The 18,154-nt window shown below is 41.4% G+C and overlaps 2 protein-coding genes across 3 annotated transcripts in view; one reads left to right on the top strand and one right to left on the bottom strand.

Moving 5' to 3' along the window:
• LOC126395729 (WD repeat-containing protein 70) overlaps positions 1-5,764 on the top strand; it is a 48,041-nt gene extending 42,277 nt beyond the window's left edge. Inside the window, exons 17-18 of the mRNA XM_050053405.1 lie at positions 4,041-4,203; positions 4,801-5,764. Of these exons, the coding sequence (XP_049909362.1) occupies positions 4,041-4,203; positions 4,801-4,888 (251 nt within the window). The 3' untranslated portion in view covers positions 4,889-5,764. The remainder of the gene's footprint in view (positions 1-4,040; positions 4,204-4,800) is intronic.
• On the bottom strand, positions 5,250-16,626 carry gdnfa (glial cell derived neurotrophic factor a). 2 transcript variants are annotated; one of them, XM_050053407.1, is made up of 3 exons: positions 15,882-16,626; positions 14,735-14,965; positions 5,250-12,146 (listed from the first exon to the last, which is right to left on the bottom strand). In XM_050053407.1, exons 2-3 carry the CDS (start codon positions 14,937-14,939, stop codon positions 11,587-11,589), a joined length of 765 nt encoding a protein of 254 aa, XP_049909364.1. In that variant the 5' UTR covers positions 14,940-14,965; positions 15,882-16,626; the 3' UTR covers positions 5,250-11,586. The 2 variants fall into 2 exon arrangements, with proteins under 2 accessions (XP_049909364.1, XP_049909365.1); XM_050053408.1 differs by having other exon boundaries at positions 16,078-16,085.
• Positions 16,627-18,154: the final 1,528 nt, after the last annotated feature.

Genomic DNA, 18,154 nt, shown 5'->3' on the forward strand with positions numbered 1-18,154 from the left:
AGACAAGACAAAGCGAACTAATGAGTAAAAATAAAAACACACAACAAACAACATCATTAGAATATGAGTATATATAGTAACATTATACAGCTACAGTTGTACCGTTGTACAGCATATTATTAGTCATGTTCTTAACTTGGATGAATGCATGATTCTGTTTGAGGCAGATGTACAAATCCACAGTTGTTGATGTGTCCGCTATTATGCAATCCAGCTGAAGTCAAGAGCTATAACAGCTCTGCTCCCACTTGGCCTCTCAAAGATTCATTGTGGCCGCTGTTGACTCATATCTTTTAACTGCTGGGACATAATGATGCATTGTGAAGTTTCTCTGTAACCCATGGTCAACCTGTTTGTATTGTTACTGTAATACACACTCTCACAAAAAACGCCACACCTATGCACAATCATGGATACAGCTGGAGCTTAGTTCCAATAAGCCGAGGTGCCAGACAACATTTCCTGCATCGTTGTGTTCCAGCTGGCTCGTTGCTGCCGTGTTTTGTTTTTTCTTTTCCACTCACTAATCCCTCAGTAATATGCACCTATGACTATATAATGCCTCCACAGTACAATACAGTGCAAATTTGTTTGTCCTCAGATTGGATTTAAAAAACATGCCTAAAGAGTTTAGACCACAGATTTAACAAGAGAACTGGATATGGTGTTGGAAGCAGAGCACCGGTCACTCCTATCAAAGTTGCTCGGTGGAGCACGAAGCCAAAAAAGTTCAACTTCCTGGGTGTAAAATTACCTAGACCTTGCCGGCCATGTAGCTAACTTCCGCTAGCTGAGCTGGCTACTTCCAAATTAGCCCTCCGCTAACTTGAATGGGTATAAAATTATTTAATCATGTGGCTCTTTCAGATTTTTGAATGGATCAAATTCTGATAGGAAAACATGGGTTGTGTCGCTCAATAAACTTTATAGATGTCTCTTTCCCAATGTAAGTATTTTGGAAAAAGCCATTTTGGCCCCAATGGCGTCACGTAACAGACCCAGAATTTGTTTTCATACGGTGTGGCCACTCTTGCAAACTGGCATCAAAGTCTAGTACGATTTCTTGGGGCTTGGTTTACCATGGTTGCCACGGAAAATACATACAGTCACCAAATTTGAATAAGAGGGTCATGAAAAATATTACTGAGCAAGAAATTTTAGTCCACTTTACAACAAAACTCTGAAAAGATGCAGCACCCTTAGGCAAATAAAGTGTTTTGCGTACAAAGGCACTTCTTATCGATATATTAAGTATATCAGTGTTTCTTTGATTGACTTTACTGTATTAAAATCTGCAGTTAAAAAACGTTTCTCAATTAAGCCTTTACAAGTAAAACAAAACACTGCTCAGCTAGATTACAGTGAATCAGGAATCACTGTGTACACAAGTATAAAAACATGTAGAGTCACAGGATGATAGAAAGACAGAAAAATAAATTGGATAGCCTGAAAATGAAAATGTAGGTCCATTTTATAAAAATAAGGTTAACTACTTGATAGCAGGCCAGTGGTTTTAAGATGTCAGGCTGTCTTTATATTGTTTATTCTGTGTGTGAAATTACTTTGCATAAGTGGAAGGTAATGTTTGGTGGTTGGCTGGATGCTTACAAGCAATGGAAAGAGGTGCCTCTCTATCCCCCAAACAACCTCAGTGCCCAGCTACAGCAGGAAATCCCTGTGTGTTTAAGTACGGGAATGTAAGTGTGTGTGTGCACATGCACGTGTGTATCCTAGCCTTGATCTTTTAAGACAACCGTAACAATGTTCTCCTTGGAAAGCAGCAGGTTTTCTCCCCAAAAAAACTCCATTAAGTGCAGTCAAATGCAGCCAACAGCAAAGAAGTATGTAGAGATCAGTGCAGCTTTTACGCACAACCTTTTGGAGCAAGAATGTGAACAAAACAGAACCTGAGGTCATGAAAAACCAACATGATGATAATAATATGCCAATAATTGAAATAAAATACTGCGGAAAACAGAGCAAAACACTTGTGTATATCCAGCTATGTTAAAGAGTAACGGTAGCATTTTTATATAAAAAAACAATAATAATACAGGGTGATGTAATGTGATAAACTTAAATCAAATTCTTCAGTGGTATATCTAATGGATACATTTCTGATTGTCTTTCTAGCACATTACACAGTGAAAGGAATAGTTCAACATTTTAGGAGCTATACTTATTCGCTCTCTGGCGGAGAGTTAGAAGAGAGGATTGATATCATTCTTACTAGTAGAAAGACACACAGTATATTGAGTATAAAAATATATGGCATATGTCACGTCAAGATGGCATCATACTATGGCAACACGGTGTTGCCCATGCTGTTTGGAGGGGTGTATGAGTGGGGAAAGTACGTTCTGTTCCATCAAATATCATCGTTTGACTGGAATCGGTGGGAAACTAGAAGCCTGAGTTTCTCCTAAAATCAAAAATACATCAACGAGCGCGTCTAATGCTCACCAATTTACACGATTTATCTTGTTTCTTTAATCTGCACACAAACAGAAATGTACAGTCAGTCCTGTAGAAGTCAGGCTTTACATGGACTAATTCAATTTAACTTTATTTGTTTATGTCTGTCATGCAGTGTTAATTTTGTCAGCTATTTTTTATATGTAGTCTTCAGGCCTTTGGGCACCAAGTCTGTTTTTTCCAAATGTGCTTTTTTTAATCTGTCATCTGATAAAAACTGTTACCTACAAAAACCTTCTTTTCGTTGTGAAAATTCATATTATGAGACAAAATTTGGTATTTGACATTTGATATTCATTTCTAACATGTAAAAAGAGACATGAACATACAAAAACGCAGACAGACAGAAAGAATGTAACAGTTACAAATACTGAAAAGCATTATAAAAAGCAATTGTCAGTGTGTAGTTACTTTGATTTACACATTTTAAAAGGAGTGGGAGGAAGTATAAACTCATTAAATCCCACCCGGTCTCCATAAGTCATTGAGTGAAATCAAACAGACAGCTTGCCTGTATAGATAAACGTACGTATACCTAAGACCAATTATCTGTGACTTACAAGTAAAATGGAAAGACACATTTCCTCCCTTGTGTGTCTTCACTGGAGTTACCTCCCTTGGCTGTCAGCAGTGGCATCAGGTACAATTTCGGATGAAAAATGCCGACTTGGTGTGCAAAGGCCTTTAGTCTTAATGCTGTGTCAAATGTCCTGGTTAGTTTTTACCATATTTAGTTAACCTCAGATGTTTTTTTTTCTTAGGTTTAGTTGACTAAAAGTCTGGCCATTTTATTTTTATTGTAGTCAAAGAAAATTGTAAATGTTTTAGGACAGTTTTAGTCTGTTCTAGTCATAAGATGATATTAAACATTAAACATTTCATTCAGTCTAGTTAATCCAAAACCAGTGACTTTGTAAGTAAGTTGCTCCCGAGTCCTCCTGACTGTGTATTGTGTGCTGGTGGTGTAGTCCCGATAACGTGCGCAGCACAGGACATGAAAATAGTCAAAAATATTTCGTCTCCTCTTTTTTTGTCAGTGAAAATAAAGAGAGATTTTAGTAAAGTTATTATTTTCTTCAAACTTCATTTTAGTCTCTTGTTTTTCAGGTGACAGTATTGCACGTTGACATAGTCCCAGTTAGTGTTTAACGACGTTGGTGTCATCTCGTCATCGTCTTGTTTTAGTCATGGAGAAAAGGTTTTTTTACGAATGTATTTAGTCGGTTTTAACAAATTTTAGCAAAATTAACACTGCTGCCATGTTTATACAACCACTGGGGCGTGCCAGACTGGGGAATTTTCAAGTTCTACGACAGCAGCTTTGATTTAAGTTTTTTTATGATGAAAGTTTTCACATTCTATATAACTATATATAACTATGGTATGCTAACGTTTATGTGTGTCTCTGTGAGTTGGTAAAATAGTTTGTCATGATGTAGTCATGCACAGTGTTCTCACAGTTACATTTTTATTATTGGAACAACTCTGTCCAACATTAAAAAGCTGTGTTTTTTACATACATAAGTCTTATCTGTATCTAATCCAGTGATCATGTGTCCTGACAGGTCGTGGAGGGAGAGTGGCAGCTCATGGCGGAACTCTGTCTTCATTCATTGTGAAGAACATTGCTTTAGATAAAACAGATGACAGTAACCCACGAGAGGCCATCCTACGTCACGCCCAGGATGCTTCAGATAACCCTTACTGGGTTGCCCCGGCGTACACACAGTAAGAAACACGCATCAATGCTCAATCATCTTCTCTCATTTCTGGGTTTGTTCTCATTAGCCGACAGTGTAAGACGAGTATCGGGAGTGCCGCTTATGCTATCGTGAAGGTACTTGGGTTTCTTCCTACTGGTGTGACACATAAATGTTTAAAGAGTTGTACAGTTTTACAGGTACACACTTCACACTGCAGAAAGGAGAGTAATGGATGACTTTAGATCGCTATCAGACTCAGACAGCTATGTAAACGTGGAACAAAGCGGTGTGCCAAATCAAACAGGCCATTCCACGTCCTGCAAGGAAAAGATCTGTAGTTTAATAGAATATGCGAGTGATATACATTATGGGAGATAAATCTGATAAAGTGCACCACTTTACCCTGGCTGCAGAGCTCTGTCATAGTCACTGCCATAGCTCTCTTTGCTTGGTTGGGACTTACAATAAAGCCAAAGCACTAAAATTTTATTATTGAACTTCTCAAAGCATTTGTATCGTCACAGTTCTCTCATCCAGTTATTATCTTTAATTTGCAGTTCATTGCTTTGCTGGGAAGATGTCTAAAAAAAGTTTCCTCATTACCCCTTTTGTTTCCCTTTAGCACCCAGCCAGAGCCTGTGTTTGCAGAGGAATCAGAGGAGGATGAGGAAGCTGACAAGGAGCCCCAGTGGAAGAAACGCAAGATCTGAGGCACCTCAACAGCAGCTCATTTTGTATAGGATAGCCGACAGGGTGGGCTTGTGTTTGTATATATATCACCGTAACCTACACGGTCTCAGGATCAATCCTAAAACACTGAGTTAGTGTCAGAAACTGTGCATAGGAGCATCAATTAAGTGGCTAAGTCGTACAGTCTCTGTCCTCCCTCTCGTAAGGTTTGCATACATGTATTTATGTGCGTGCTTCTGTGTTAAGGGGTAGCACATAAATGTGCAGGCATTTTTACTGTGCAGGCATAATATAGTTTTATACAGTTTTATGCTCCTCTCAGTGCAATTCATCAACCTCTGGGGGAACTTGGCTTTTTATGTCTGTTTTGATTATATGGACTTTATTTTCATCATTTCTATTGTCCTCTCCTCCCACATCTCCAGAGTTTGCTAATGCCTCATAAATTGTCTCCAGATTTTGTGGTCTGGTTGTGTTCATCAGCTATGAATAACAGTTTGCTAGTTTTTAAAAAAGTAAATTGCAAAGGAGTACACAAACTCGCAGCCAGTCCTGTTCCCTTTTTTTTGATGGATTTACACTGTAAAGCTGCGTAGCTTTGTGGGATTTGATATACAAAACTTCAATCAGCCATTCGCTAATTTAGATTTTTCCGACATAGTGTGTTTCACCCCAAGACCTATATAAAGGAATTTGTATTCTCTTGTCAAATAGCGATATATTTTACCCAAAGTGAAGTGATAGATCTTTTTTCACCAGCTGATCAAAGGGATTCTTCTGCCAAGTATGTTTTTTATGAGGCACTGGCTTAAACCTGCAGATATACTGTACAGTACACCCAGTCCTGGCCAGGGCCGGTGTTTTCACTCACTGCTTTAAATAAAGGTTTTACAGGCTACTTTTTGCACAGTTGTTAATTTGGTAAAATTTACTGCAAGTGCTGCAATTCTAATACTGATGCAAAGCTAAGAAGTTATAATTAAAAATGTAAATAATCTCAATAATTTCAAGGTCCATTTACGACCTTTCTCTGTATTTTTCAACGACATCTCACAACCTTTGTCAGCGCACTGATGTTGAGGAAGACTATGAGACACAACCTTGAGTTAAAGGAATATTTCACCAGTAAAATGAGCATTTATATATCAGTTACTCACCATGTGTTGCCTTAAATTTGTGAAGAAAATTTAAGTACTTGCATGCCTCCAGATAAAGGGATAATGCCTCAACAACGGCAAAACTATACCAGAACATCAGTTTACAAACTCTCACACAGTGTAATCCAAATCTCATTTATCCAGTCGTGTGCTCGGTACTTTCCAAGCAAGTGTACTTTTGCTAAAACGTTAGCGTTACGGCCAAGTAGCGTTCTCATGGCATGCTCAGGGTGCACTACTCATAGATGGAAGTGTTGTATATTGTAACAATTCGGCAAAAATGCATATGTTTGGGAAGCACTGAGCATACAAGCTAACACACAGAGAGTAACTGACATATAAAGTTGATCATTTTGTGGATGAAATGTTATTTTAAGATCATTTTCTCACACAACTATTCTCAAAATGAATGATGAACTTTCACGCTCAAGCTCCAGAACCAAATTGTGTTATATTTCGAGAGGCTCTAATTGCTTTCACAACTAAACTTTTAAAATTTAAAATGAGGCGTGGCTGTAAAATGCATAATAATCTGAAACTACCTGTACTGCATAGCACACCTATAACAGAGTGGAGCCATTTCTCTGTTTTTTCTTTAAGTGACCTGTACAGTGTCTAAATATATTTCAACTGACAGAGAAAACCACAACATACAGATCTAATGAAAGACGCGATTGTGTTCCTCATCTCCCAGGAATTCAACTTCTGCCCACTGCAACAAACTAACTGTGTGTTTTCCTGTAAAAGTATTTTTTAACAAGTGAGTCATATGGTTCATTCGACTGTATACATTTCGAATTTTACTGCTGAGATGACAAGGAGGTTTTGATAGCATATATACTGTGCTGTTTTCCCCCAGTTGCTCAGTAACAGTGATATTGGATGTTATCTTTTTACAACGACACGCAAAGTCTTCACATCCATACCCGTCATTCAGCTGGTGTTTCTACTTAGTGACTTCCAATGGGTGAAACTGTAGAGCGGCCTTAAATTCCTTGTCAACCAAAGTTACAAGCAGACAATCGAATGTCTCTGCGTCCTGGCAAACTTCCTGTGGCCATAAAGCGAATATGAGACAGACAAATACCAGTACAAGAAATATGGAAGGACTAAAACAGTGAGTGAAGTTTTTAAGAGCGACTAAAGTGGAGAGCTGAGAGAGAGAGAGAGAGATCGGCTTCGTGGGGGGAGAGGCTGACGTCAAGCTCTCCTCGAGAAGAGTTCTCAGTCAGCAGCGGGAGGTGAGGAGTGACTGCTGTTTGATTCACTCCACCAGCATGTGATGAACCAGTTGGCACGTGGAAAAGAGAGAGGCTGTGTGTGGAGCTGTAACCATAGCCTCCAGGTGCAGGCGTTTTAAGATACAGACCTGTCAAAGGGTCAGTTCATCCAAATGGCAAAGAAATATGTTCTTCCTCAGAGGACGTGCAGTGGTTACATCTTTGCTCCTAATACAGACGAGGTGAACACTAGATTTTCTGCTGCTCACAGCATTAAAAAGTTTGAGAAACACCAGATACAGTGTCCTACTTACTCAGAATATTTCACAGAATACAGTGTGACTAGTTTTCATGGAAACATCTTTCTACCCAAGAAATAGTCCCAAAGAATTTTTTTTTTTTGCGACCGCAAGCAACCAACTGCTGTCAGCCCCGGATATCATGTAGGATAAAAATCACATTTAACTCGACAAGAATAAATAAGCAGGACCCAGATTTGTGGATTAAAGGATAACGCTGATGATAGTCTGCATTTTCCTAATTGGCAACAGACCCCAGGAGTTCGTTTGTCTTTCATTACTTGTCCATTGGTTCCTACTGAAGATGTGCAGTAAAAAGTTTAAATGCAGGAGAAGCAACTTGTGAATATTTACATCTCACCATCTAAAGGTGAAGTCAGCAATTCTGGGTAAAGATTATTGACATTGTGCTGTGGAGTTTAGCACGTTAGCATGTGCCCGAATTATCGTCCCTCAAGCTCTCGCTGTTGACTTTTTCTACACCCACGGCTGCCTCTCTGTCCTACGTACGAGAATGAATGTTGCTGATTGGCTGGAATAGTGTTGTGTGGCTTGGTCTGAGTAAATGATTCCCATTTGACCTTGAGATTATCGCTGAATTAGACAAAGTGTATCGGACTGGATAAAAATCGCTGACTGTATCTTTACATTGACATGGCAGACTTGTTAGCAAACAGTTGCTTATTTACACGTCCAGCAGCTACGACAGTTACAAAGACATGTCATTCAATTGTAGTGGTCTTTCTGCTCACCAGCTGAATGTTCTTCAAATTCTCACTCTCTTTTTGCTCTGTTTTTGGTCTCCACCAGCTCCTAAGGGAAATATGTGCTTCTAAATGCTCCACTATCTTCACCAGCTAGTTGCTAACTTTGTCTGTCTGCTTTTTGGGGTTTCTAGGGCACTAAACAGCTGCCTACACGTGGAAAGGATGCTGAGCAGAGCGGCGAAATGGAGCCTAAACGTTAAAGTCTTGGGCTTTAAGACCAAAATGAGCTGAAAGATGCTGAAACACTTTGTAGAGGTGAGGAGAGCTGTAGAATTGGGAGATAATTTTCTGCAAGTTTGTCACTGCAAGCGTCCCCCTTTTACCTTCATTTAATTTATTGTTAATATAAAATTATTGATAAGAGCAGCTTCAATTATCAGATCTCAGCACTGAAGGGACCTGGCATATTTTGCAGGGGGAAAACAGACTTCAAACAGCTTTGATTAAAAAAAATAATGAGGGCTGAAAGATTTTGAAATTAAGGTTTGATTTGCACTTGCCCCAAAAGCTTTTGTACCTTGTACGCACACCTTAAATGCTGTTTAATAACTTGCTTTCTGTACTGCTGCAATCTCCTCATCAGCATTTACAGATCTTCTCTGCACAGTGGAAACATTCTCGGCCGCCTTGATTTACAGCTCAGTGGCACTTTACGGCTAGCTTTTGTTTACTGTACGACCCTGGGCTAGCGCTCAGGAATGCACGCCACACTGTCAAGGCCATCTCTCAAACCACTCCCGCAATTCTCCTTTTAACCCAAATTTTCATCCTCAATTTTACATGATGCTTGTGTAAACACGTCCCAGGCAAATTAGCACCATCTGGCACCGGTGCATTACTGTACACGGCAGAATACCAGGAGACACGCTCGTTTAATAGAAACAAGTTTAATTCTGTAAAAAGTTATAAAATGAATATTGTACAAAAATAAAGTTTGCAGAGAGCTTTGGTTCTGTAACACAAAACAAGTGAGACGACATGACAGTTTTTTTTTCACAGAGGTGTTAACACCACAACGAGTGAGAAAGAAATCCAATCCTTTCTTCTAATACTAACACTGAGGATTCCTTCGCATCTTTACCTTTTTGCTTGTTTACCTTTGTATGAAAACCACAGGACTAAACACCAAGAAAACATTTGAGCAAACAGTCATGAAGATGAGAGGGCTAGTGGTCACAGTTTACACACTTTAATGTATGGTATCGGGGAGTAGCGGTGCGCTCTGAGGCTTCTGGGAAGTCTCCTAACTGCACATTCTCATCTGGAAAGGCTTATGCACGAATCAGTTGTTAAAGGGGAAGATGATCCAATTGATGAGGTATGCTGTGATAAAAGCTACGAGTTTTTTTTCTCCTCTCTGTGTAGTGTTTGGCCTAAATTCAGCTTGATGCAGTGGATTTGTTCTGTGTGCAGGGGGATTACACAGTAAAGCTGGCTTGCTTGCTGCTGGGTGGGCACAGATACCTTGGTCCCTAATCCGTGCTAACATCAAGACCTACCCGAGGGCTCTCTTTGTTCCACTTAAAAGGATCCCCTCGCAGGGTCTCGATGGGCACAGCAACATGCTTTTAAAGACCCTCCTGTTTTCCTGGATGTGTATTTGTGTATGGGAATAAACTTGGCTGAACAAGTGATTACATGTAGAAAGCACATTGAGCCTACCCATCGTCTTCCCTCCGCAGCTCCAAAACATCTTTTGTCCAAATGAGTAGTCTCGAGATATTTACATCAGCTGCGCGATGACAGCCGTTACAGTAGCTAGATCTTCCTTAAACTGCCTTCACCAATATGCCTTTGCCCACGGGGATATTTGGTTAAGACTCATGTTAGAGGATCACTTTCAAATCCCCTTTCGGGGAGTAAGACCTGTCTGTCAGAGTCGAGACAGAAACACAAGCAGTCCTGTGAACTTTAAAGCCTATTGGGACAGTTACCGCTGCAGAGCCTTTGCTCAGACTTGGTGCGAGGCCAGAGTGAGGTTTCGGGTAACGTATGCTGATAGGCAGGCATTCTAGCAGCTTCTGGACTCAAAGTATGCATCCTCAAAGGCACCTGCAGATCCTCAGAGAGACCCCTACGCTCATGTTGATTTTGGACATCAATTACAAGATGTGATGGCTCCTCGTTGGAGTGATGTTAAATCTATTCTGGGTCTTGAAAATAAACAGCAGCAAAGAATCATGTGCTGAGAGAGCAACATCTGAAGTCCTCCCCCTGTCTTAGCATGGTCACATCGGAGAAAATGAGGTGAAGAATCTACCCTGCCGTCTCTCAAAATGCTCCAAAACTACAGATCACTTCAGTCAAAAATCTTCTATTGGTCCCCTCCTCTGTGTCTCATTCTAACGTGGTAGCAAATTATGATCCTTTGGAGTCATGGATTGAGAAACTCTGGAATCTGAGTGAAGCAGATAAGCATCATTAGGATGTGTGTTTGAGTGTTTAGCAGTACTGGATCACCTTTTTTTAGACTTTGCTTGAGAAAATGTTCCACATTGGCACCATCCAGGACAAACAAAGCTTTTAAATAAATAAGAAATACGACAATTTCTTTCATAAAATGGTTTGAAATAAATAACAATAAGTTAATTCCCATCTTAATAAATATACCTCTTACACACACGTGTATAATATATATATATATATATATTTATATATATATACATATAAATATGTATGTATATATATATATATATGATTGGATTTTCTGTAGATGCGTTGCACCAAAAAGTCTTTGCTGAACTCCGGCGTGGTTATTTGTCATCCCTTGGCTCTGAATGTAAATGTCAACATCCAGACTATGCAGTGAAAGTGATTTAGACCGCAGCTGAATATACTCCTCAAATCTCTGTGTTCATCTGGAGTCTTAGGAGCCAGCTATGGAAAAAGTGATGTTCCTGGGAAAATGAATTCCTCCAGAAAAAAGAGCCAACTTTGTCAGAAGTTTTTTTTTCACTCTCACCTTTTTTGACAGCACAGTTAGCAAATCTGGAAGTGTAACAGTATCGTTTCTCCTGCGAATCGGTACAGGCCTCGTACATTTCTGCATGTGTCTGATTGAACAGTCAAATGCTGGTCAGGGTTCTGATGGACTGAGCATGGACTGTCAAAGTTGAATACACCTTTTTGCTGCTCCATCGTCTTTGATGTCTACTGACAAAAATTAGAAACAGTAAACTCCCTCTTTGACCTCGTATGCCCACTTCCAACAGAGATCCCACCAGCTTGTAAATGTGATCCTTAGTTCACAGACGCTGGTCACGGCTGTCACTTCCTCAGACACAGCCACACTTCCTGGCAGAATGCTTCTTCAGCGTGTGATACACCACATTGTCGTCCAAGAAAGATAAGTCATCGTCGAAAGCGATTGGTCGACAGCAGGTGCGAGAGGGTGTGTCCTTATCCAGCTTCTTGTTGTGTGTGAGGTTGTTGAGGATCTTGTCGTAGTTGGTCTCCGCCTCCACGCAGGGGCCGCTGCAGTACCGGAAGATCAACTCCTCCTTAGTCTGGTAGCCCAGCCCCAAGTCCGTCACATTGAGATGGACCTCCTTTAGCAAGCAGCCTCGGGTCTGCACCGATATCCCTTCCCTCCCCTTCTCGCCTCGTCCTCCTTTACCGTTTCGACTTCCCCCTCGCCCCCGGCCACGCTTCCTGTCGCCATGTCCTCTCCTCTCACCTCTCGTGCTTCCTGTGTTTGCTGCTCCTCTCTGTCTCTGTTCCCTCCGTCCCCTGGAGCCTCCGCTGGGATCCGACGATCGACGGAGTCTGCCAATGGTAGCCTCAATAAAATCCATTACATCATCAAATTGATCTGGATAGGGGCCTGCGATGTCATCTGAAAGATGCAGAGGAAACAGATTCACTTATAAAGCTGGTATTAAAATAATAGCTTTATCACTGACATGGACTTTCTGAAAAGTCGACTCAACAAAACTTAACAACATGGTTATCAATGATTTCCTACTTTCTAAGACTGCACGAGCAGATAAATAAAACTTTAAATATCCTCGTGGGAAAGAAACAAACAGAGTAAAACGACATGAGGGTTATGAAAACATTGCATAACCAGAAATGTCAGCAAAAGAACATCTACCAAATCAATCAGCCCAACCATCCAGACTGAGAAACCATTCGTGCAGAATAAATGATGCACGTTGTCGTTGACTGTACATGCTTATGGTCAGCCAGCATATGCACGGTTAAGTGTCCAAGAATATGTGCTGACACAAATGCAGACAATGTCCATAAATACTGAGAAATGTGCAGATCAGAAACAGTGCATGCTGATTTATAGATTAGTCTCAGGCGGAGGAATGCAGAGAGCAGCCCAGAGTTGTTCTCATGGACGTGCAGGTGCCCTGCTTTCACTCTTTTCAAGATGGCTGTTGGGGGATGAGTTGGAGGCTGAAGTTCAGAGGGTGTTGTCAATTCCGTTTTGAGAATTGTTGCAGTCAGAGAGGAAGAGCATTTGTACATCTGTAATGCGGGCAGAATTGATTTCGCATGAATAACATGGCCCGGCATGCTGCCTGCATTAGGCCTCAATCTCATATAACCTCAGTCGTTAAAAGGTTGTTCAGCTATAAAGCTTAAGTTAACCTTGTTTGCTTTCACACGCCAATTGCCTGTATTGATACAGTAGGCACAGACCAATTACACCACCAGGAGAGACGCGGCGAGAGATTATTTTTCCCTCATTTAAATCTTTCATGGGTGTAATTTTAGAATGCCAAGACTTCAAAAGGCCAAATAAAAGGAAATCATATGCTCTGAGTCACTTAGATGAAGCAGATTGTAGTCTGCTTGAAACTCAAAACATGCACCAGCACAGCTCTCCACCATCTGCTGCGAGGAGCGATCAGGACTGACTGAAAGCCTTGGACCCTCCTGTGTTACATGTTGATTCTATTAAGGAGTAAAGTCTACTCCAACGCCTGCAGGTCTGGCATCAGAGAATGTAACGTATGATCATGGAGACATATTGTTCTGAAATGAATCAATCAGTCCAACCCTAATAACATCACCTGCATGCGTCTGTGAGCGTATGGATGTGTGTCAAGGAGTCAGGGCGGCGGGGTGCGATGTCTGGCAGGTGGTGTTGTGGTTAACAGCCTCTCTATTGCAGTGTCACCGATCTCTCTTGTCTTACCTGTTCCTCTGGCAGCGCACGGGCCACCTGATCCGCCTGCGCTCCACATCTGATTGGGCCGCTGCTCGTGTATCAGGTGAGCCTGAGCCAATCTGTTTAGACACACCTGCCCTTTGATTTAGACACCTTCTATTGTGTGTCAGCTGACAGGCAGGGTGGCTACAGTGTACACCTGCTGATAGACGGGGCCAATGGCAGCAAACGGAGTGATTCATGGGGCAAATTGGGCCATAATTTTGTCGTTGGCTGAATCTGATATCAGTCACGTGCAGCTGTTGCCTGCAGATTTCAGCCTTTAAACGTTGGAGAAAACCACAGTTTTCTTTCATGCACAATCCAAAAGACCCATCCTCTCTTGGAGCTACAGTGTTGTTTACACTATTAGTGCATAGTTAATGGTCTTGGGTTACAAAGCAGATCAGTGATGTCACCACGGCCCAAACAAGAATATGAGGTGGCAGGACAAACATTTGTCCAAATGTTCCATTCCTTATCTAGTTCTTGGCCGCGCTTACATCTGTGAGAAGACGATACAGTGTCACATTGATCCAAACAAAATAAATTCCTGCCCACCGTCGCTGTTAAAATGAACATAAACACAGAACTCTCACTTGATGCTTGAAACTTTCCGGTGTTGTCCAGCCTCTCGACTGTAAATTCCTGTGACCTGGTTCACACTGCCTCCTTAAAACCTATGATTTCTGGCTTTTGGCACATGGGTAAAGGTCATGGGTCTCTGTGTCGCAGAGAGGCAGAGGTGAACATAAACAAGGGGGGAAATGTGGAGAGTGACCTCTGGGATCGGAACTGCTCGTGCTCTTTATTCATGCTGCTGGCTTGTTTTGACATCAGTGTGATGTAACCCACAGCAGCAATAAAACACAAATTAAGATCTTCCGCCTGATAACCTGCCCGTCTGAGCGCCTTATCAATGTAGGACTCTCCAATGTTGTCTCAGCCCACTGGCTATCATGTTACCTGCTGTTTCTCAAGTGTAATTAGTCTAAATTACTTGGCCAGCAGACCAACTGTAACAGTAATTTCTGTCTCTCGTATGAGCCACTATCCTCTCAGAAGTCAACACATGGCAGTGCATGACAATGAGATGAAAACTTTTTCCTGTATGATTAAATGGTTAGTTGCGTGTTTGGTTTACACAAGCAGCATGTATCTATACTGTGACCCCCATGTGGGCCAATTATCCGTCACTATCTGACTATCACAGTGACTGCACACCATAAAAGATTTTGTCAAAACATGCAGCGCGCCCTTACATTGATCCTCCATGGCGATCTTCTGCAGGTTGTGGTCTTCACGCTGGAACGCTGGCTCTTCGTCCTCCACAGACAGGGACGCAGAATCACTGTAGCTGCTGGGGAAATAAGTCCTCTTGGCTGGCTGAGTGTTTTGGTAGAGAGGCCGTGTAGCAACAGAGCTCAGGAGCAACAAACACGTGGCCAAAACATCCCATAACTTCATCTTAGACTCAGTTCCTATGAAGAAAGCTGCAAAAATAAGAGACAATATTTGATTTGAAATAGGAAGATAAAAGAAGCTGATTAGAAATGAATTAAAATAATAATATAAGGGACTCTAAATACACTCATAGTCCAGTCACAGTGTGTGCCAACTCTTGTTTATAATGAAGTCATCAAAGAGTTTGAGACAGTGTGGCCAGGCTGACTCATTGTGTATTAATAACTGTGTGTCATCATGTCAAAAGGCTTTGATCTCAATTTGTCTCTGTCTCATAGTGGGGTTTGTTGTCAATGTGAATACCAGAGTAAACCTATCAGAAAATTCCAAATAAATAACTCACAATGAAAAATAGATTATTATGTACTTAATAATGTCAAAATACCCCCAAAATATTGAAATAATAAAGAAAGAATAGTGCGTAAATTTGTGCGTAAAAGTGGATTTAAAATTACAAACATTTGTGATTCACAAACAGCTCACTACTTATTTATTATCTGCTGACCTGTGAGATTTATACAATATGTTCATGTTGTGATATTTGGCGAGCTCTTGCTACTTGTAATGAGGCACGGAGGGTGCGCCTCACATAAAAATGCGTTGGTGAAAGCACGCACCAAAGCGTGTTGGCAACGATAGCCTAAATAATGGTGCGACTTGGCCAGATGGCGATCCCCAAAGCTTACGTGACTCTGTCTAATGGCATGTTGAGTCTGCAGTAAACCTAAACAGCCATGCATGGATAAATACCGGGCTTAAACATGCTGCACAAAAGTCCTAACAACTGTCTTTACAAACGCACAAGTTGCATTTTTGTCTATTTTGATTTTCTCTTTTTACGCAGGTAATTAAAGCGAGGCTTGTGTGACTTTTGCGCACAATTAATCTGAGGATATGAGAATTATTTTGCGCTCTCAAATGATAAAAATATAATGTTTTCCTTACCTTAAATATGGCCCATGCAGACCTGAAACTCGCTTGGCTGTTGGCGTTAAAATCCAAAACAGAAAACGCGACTCATTTGGTGTCCCAAGCGGAATCAGCTGCATGAATCGTTCAACAGCCACGATCCGAAAATTTCCTTAAAACGAGTTCAAATTCGGTTTATGTCCTGATAGGGAAAAAAGCTGAAATAACGCACCAGGTGTGTTTTTCATACTCCGGTCCGGCGCAGCGACCAAACCATGCGTCTTTCCACACTTTGGAGTCCAAAGGTAGGTGTTGAAGAGAGCGGACCAAGTGCCACTGCGCCTTACTGGGGTACAGTTGCAGTCGCTGATTAATTGGATGCTACGTTTCCACGTTGGAAATCCGAGAGAGTTCCACCATCTCCGACTGAAAGGAGTCCAATGAAGACATCAGCGTCTCCAGCGAGAAAAAAAAAGATGCACAATATGTGTGTCCCAGAGCGCGAGGAGCTCTTGTCTGCCTCTTGGTAAAACAGTTAAAGCGTCGTTATATCCACAACTGCGTCAAATGTTCATAATCGCCAACATCTGACAACATCTTGACATGGTAAACAACACAGGCGGGGGTGTTTATTCTCCATTTCCTCCAGGTCAGATAGTGACTATGTAGCTCGAAGAGTCTCCACACGCGCTGTCCTCATAGTGGACTGAAGCAGGACAGATGTCTGCGCATAACACCGCACCGGGCGCAGAGGGCAGTTTGGAGAGATTTATAGTTAAGTGCGCTCTGACGTTTGGGGCAGTTGGTGTCCGCCCCTCTTTTATATATCCCCACAAGAGCAAACAGAGGTCCACATATTTCTCCAAACCACCCCTGGAGCCCCGTTTAGAGGAGCGCAGTTTTCAGATGTCTTGGGGATTATGTCACACATCCTGATGTCCTCGGATTAGATTTCAGTATGCGGAATGTGATTTGGAGATGTTCTGTTGCGATGCATGTTTCTAACCTGATCTCCGCGCGCTCTCGTTGCGCACCGGGTGTCAAGTTCCGTCTGATGGCTATACACATCTCAAATTTAAGAGTCCCACTTCACTTGCTATTTACTAGAACATATTTGTAAATACGCGAGATGGGCGCAGAGGACACTTTGATAGCTTATGTTAGCCTATATGTATTCCACTCCAGATTTATGGCATACAAATGTAACCCATACACACCTTGGAGCATCTGGTCATTCAATAAGCGGGTTCTTGTCAAGGTGAGCCCGGGGCAACACCGCACACACCACAAAAGGAGGACTGATCCAGCTAAGATGTGGCACCTGAGAAAGCCTTTCCATCACCCGTCATGATTTACAAGCTCTACCCGCCTTTCATCTTCTGCAAAACTGGATTCCACACAGCTACCCCAGTCCTTTAAGAATCAAACTCATTTTGTGTTCATGTGCCAGGGGAGACCGGCTTCTTCCAACAACCAAACACTTGCTGTTCCAAGAAGCTCTCTGGTTTTAATTTAACACGTGAAATGCTGCTAAAGATGGCTGTTCAATAAAAGGGTAGAAATCCCAGCGCTGACACTTTAAATCCACTCTGACTTATCTGTTATTCAGCGGTATTAAGGCTCATATTTGTTTGCTCATGGGCTGGAGCTTCTTGTCAATACATGTTTGCTTTCAAGCATTTGTGTGCGCCCTACCCATCCTTGAAGTATCTGCATGGTACTGAGCCAAGTCTTCATTGTATGGATTCCTTTCCGTCATGTTCTCACATGGTTTCATTGTGTTAAATGACAGGCACTGATGTTTCGTTTGTTATGGTGGGATCCTCTGAATTCATATAATTTGTTTTTGTAAAATGTATGGAAACTTGGCTCTGACTTGTGCAACATTTCAAAGAGCTTAATTGTTTTTGTACAAAGGCGAAAAGTCTTTCTGTTGCTTGGCATGAGTTGATGTTTGTTGGTGTGTTTTACAGTATAGATCCACTGGACCAGATCCTCTTAAACTTCTTAAACTATTTTAACTGGTTTATCTCATGTCTTATGATTGAAATGATCTGTAATGGTCTTGAATTTATTTGTCTTCATGAAATTAAAGTTCCAGACATAACTTTCAATTTATTGACATGGATTTTCTGTCATAATTGAAAGTCAGTTTCTGTGATCTAGGTGTTGCAGTGATCCTCCGCATCAGTCCTCACAATTCTCTCTGCCCTCTTCATCCCTAAAGCGCCACAGAGTAAGTCGACATCTCAGCTACACTCCAACCACTCATCCTATTTCTAATGCAATGTAAAAACCATTTGTTCCTT

This window comes from Epinephelus moara, chromosome 9 (genome assembly GCF_006386435.1).
Source record: "Epinephelus moara isolate mb chromosome 9, YSFRI_EMoa_1.0, whole genome shotgun sequence".
NCBI classification, from domain to species: Eukaryota; Metazoa; Chordata; class Actinopteri; order Perciformes; family Serranidae; genus Epinephelus; species Epinephelus moara.

What these genes read in the sequence shown, in the direction of transcription:
- gdnfa (XM_050053407.1), bottom strand. Translation starts at nt 14,939, where the DNA reads ATGAAGTTATGGGATGTTTTGGCCACGTGTTTGTTGCTCCTGAGCTCT. An exon ending in GATCGCCATGGAGGATCAAT is followed by an intron (nt 12,147 to 14,734) that starts GTAAGGGCGCGC and finishes TGCATCTTTCAG; the next exon opens with ATGACATCGCAGGCCCCTAT.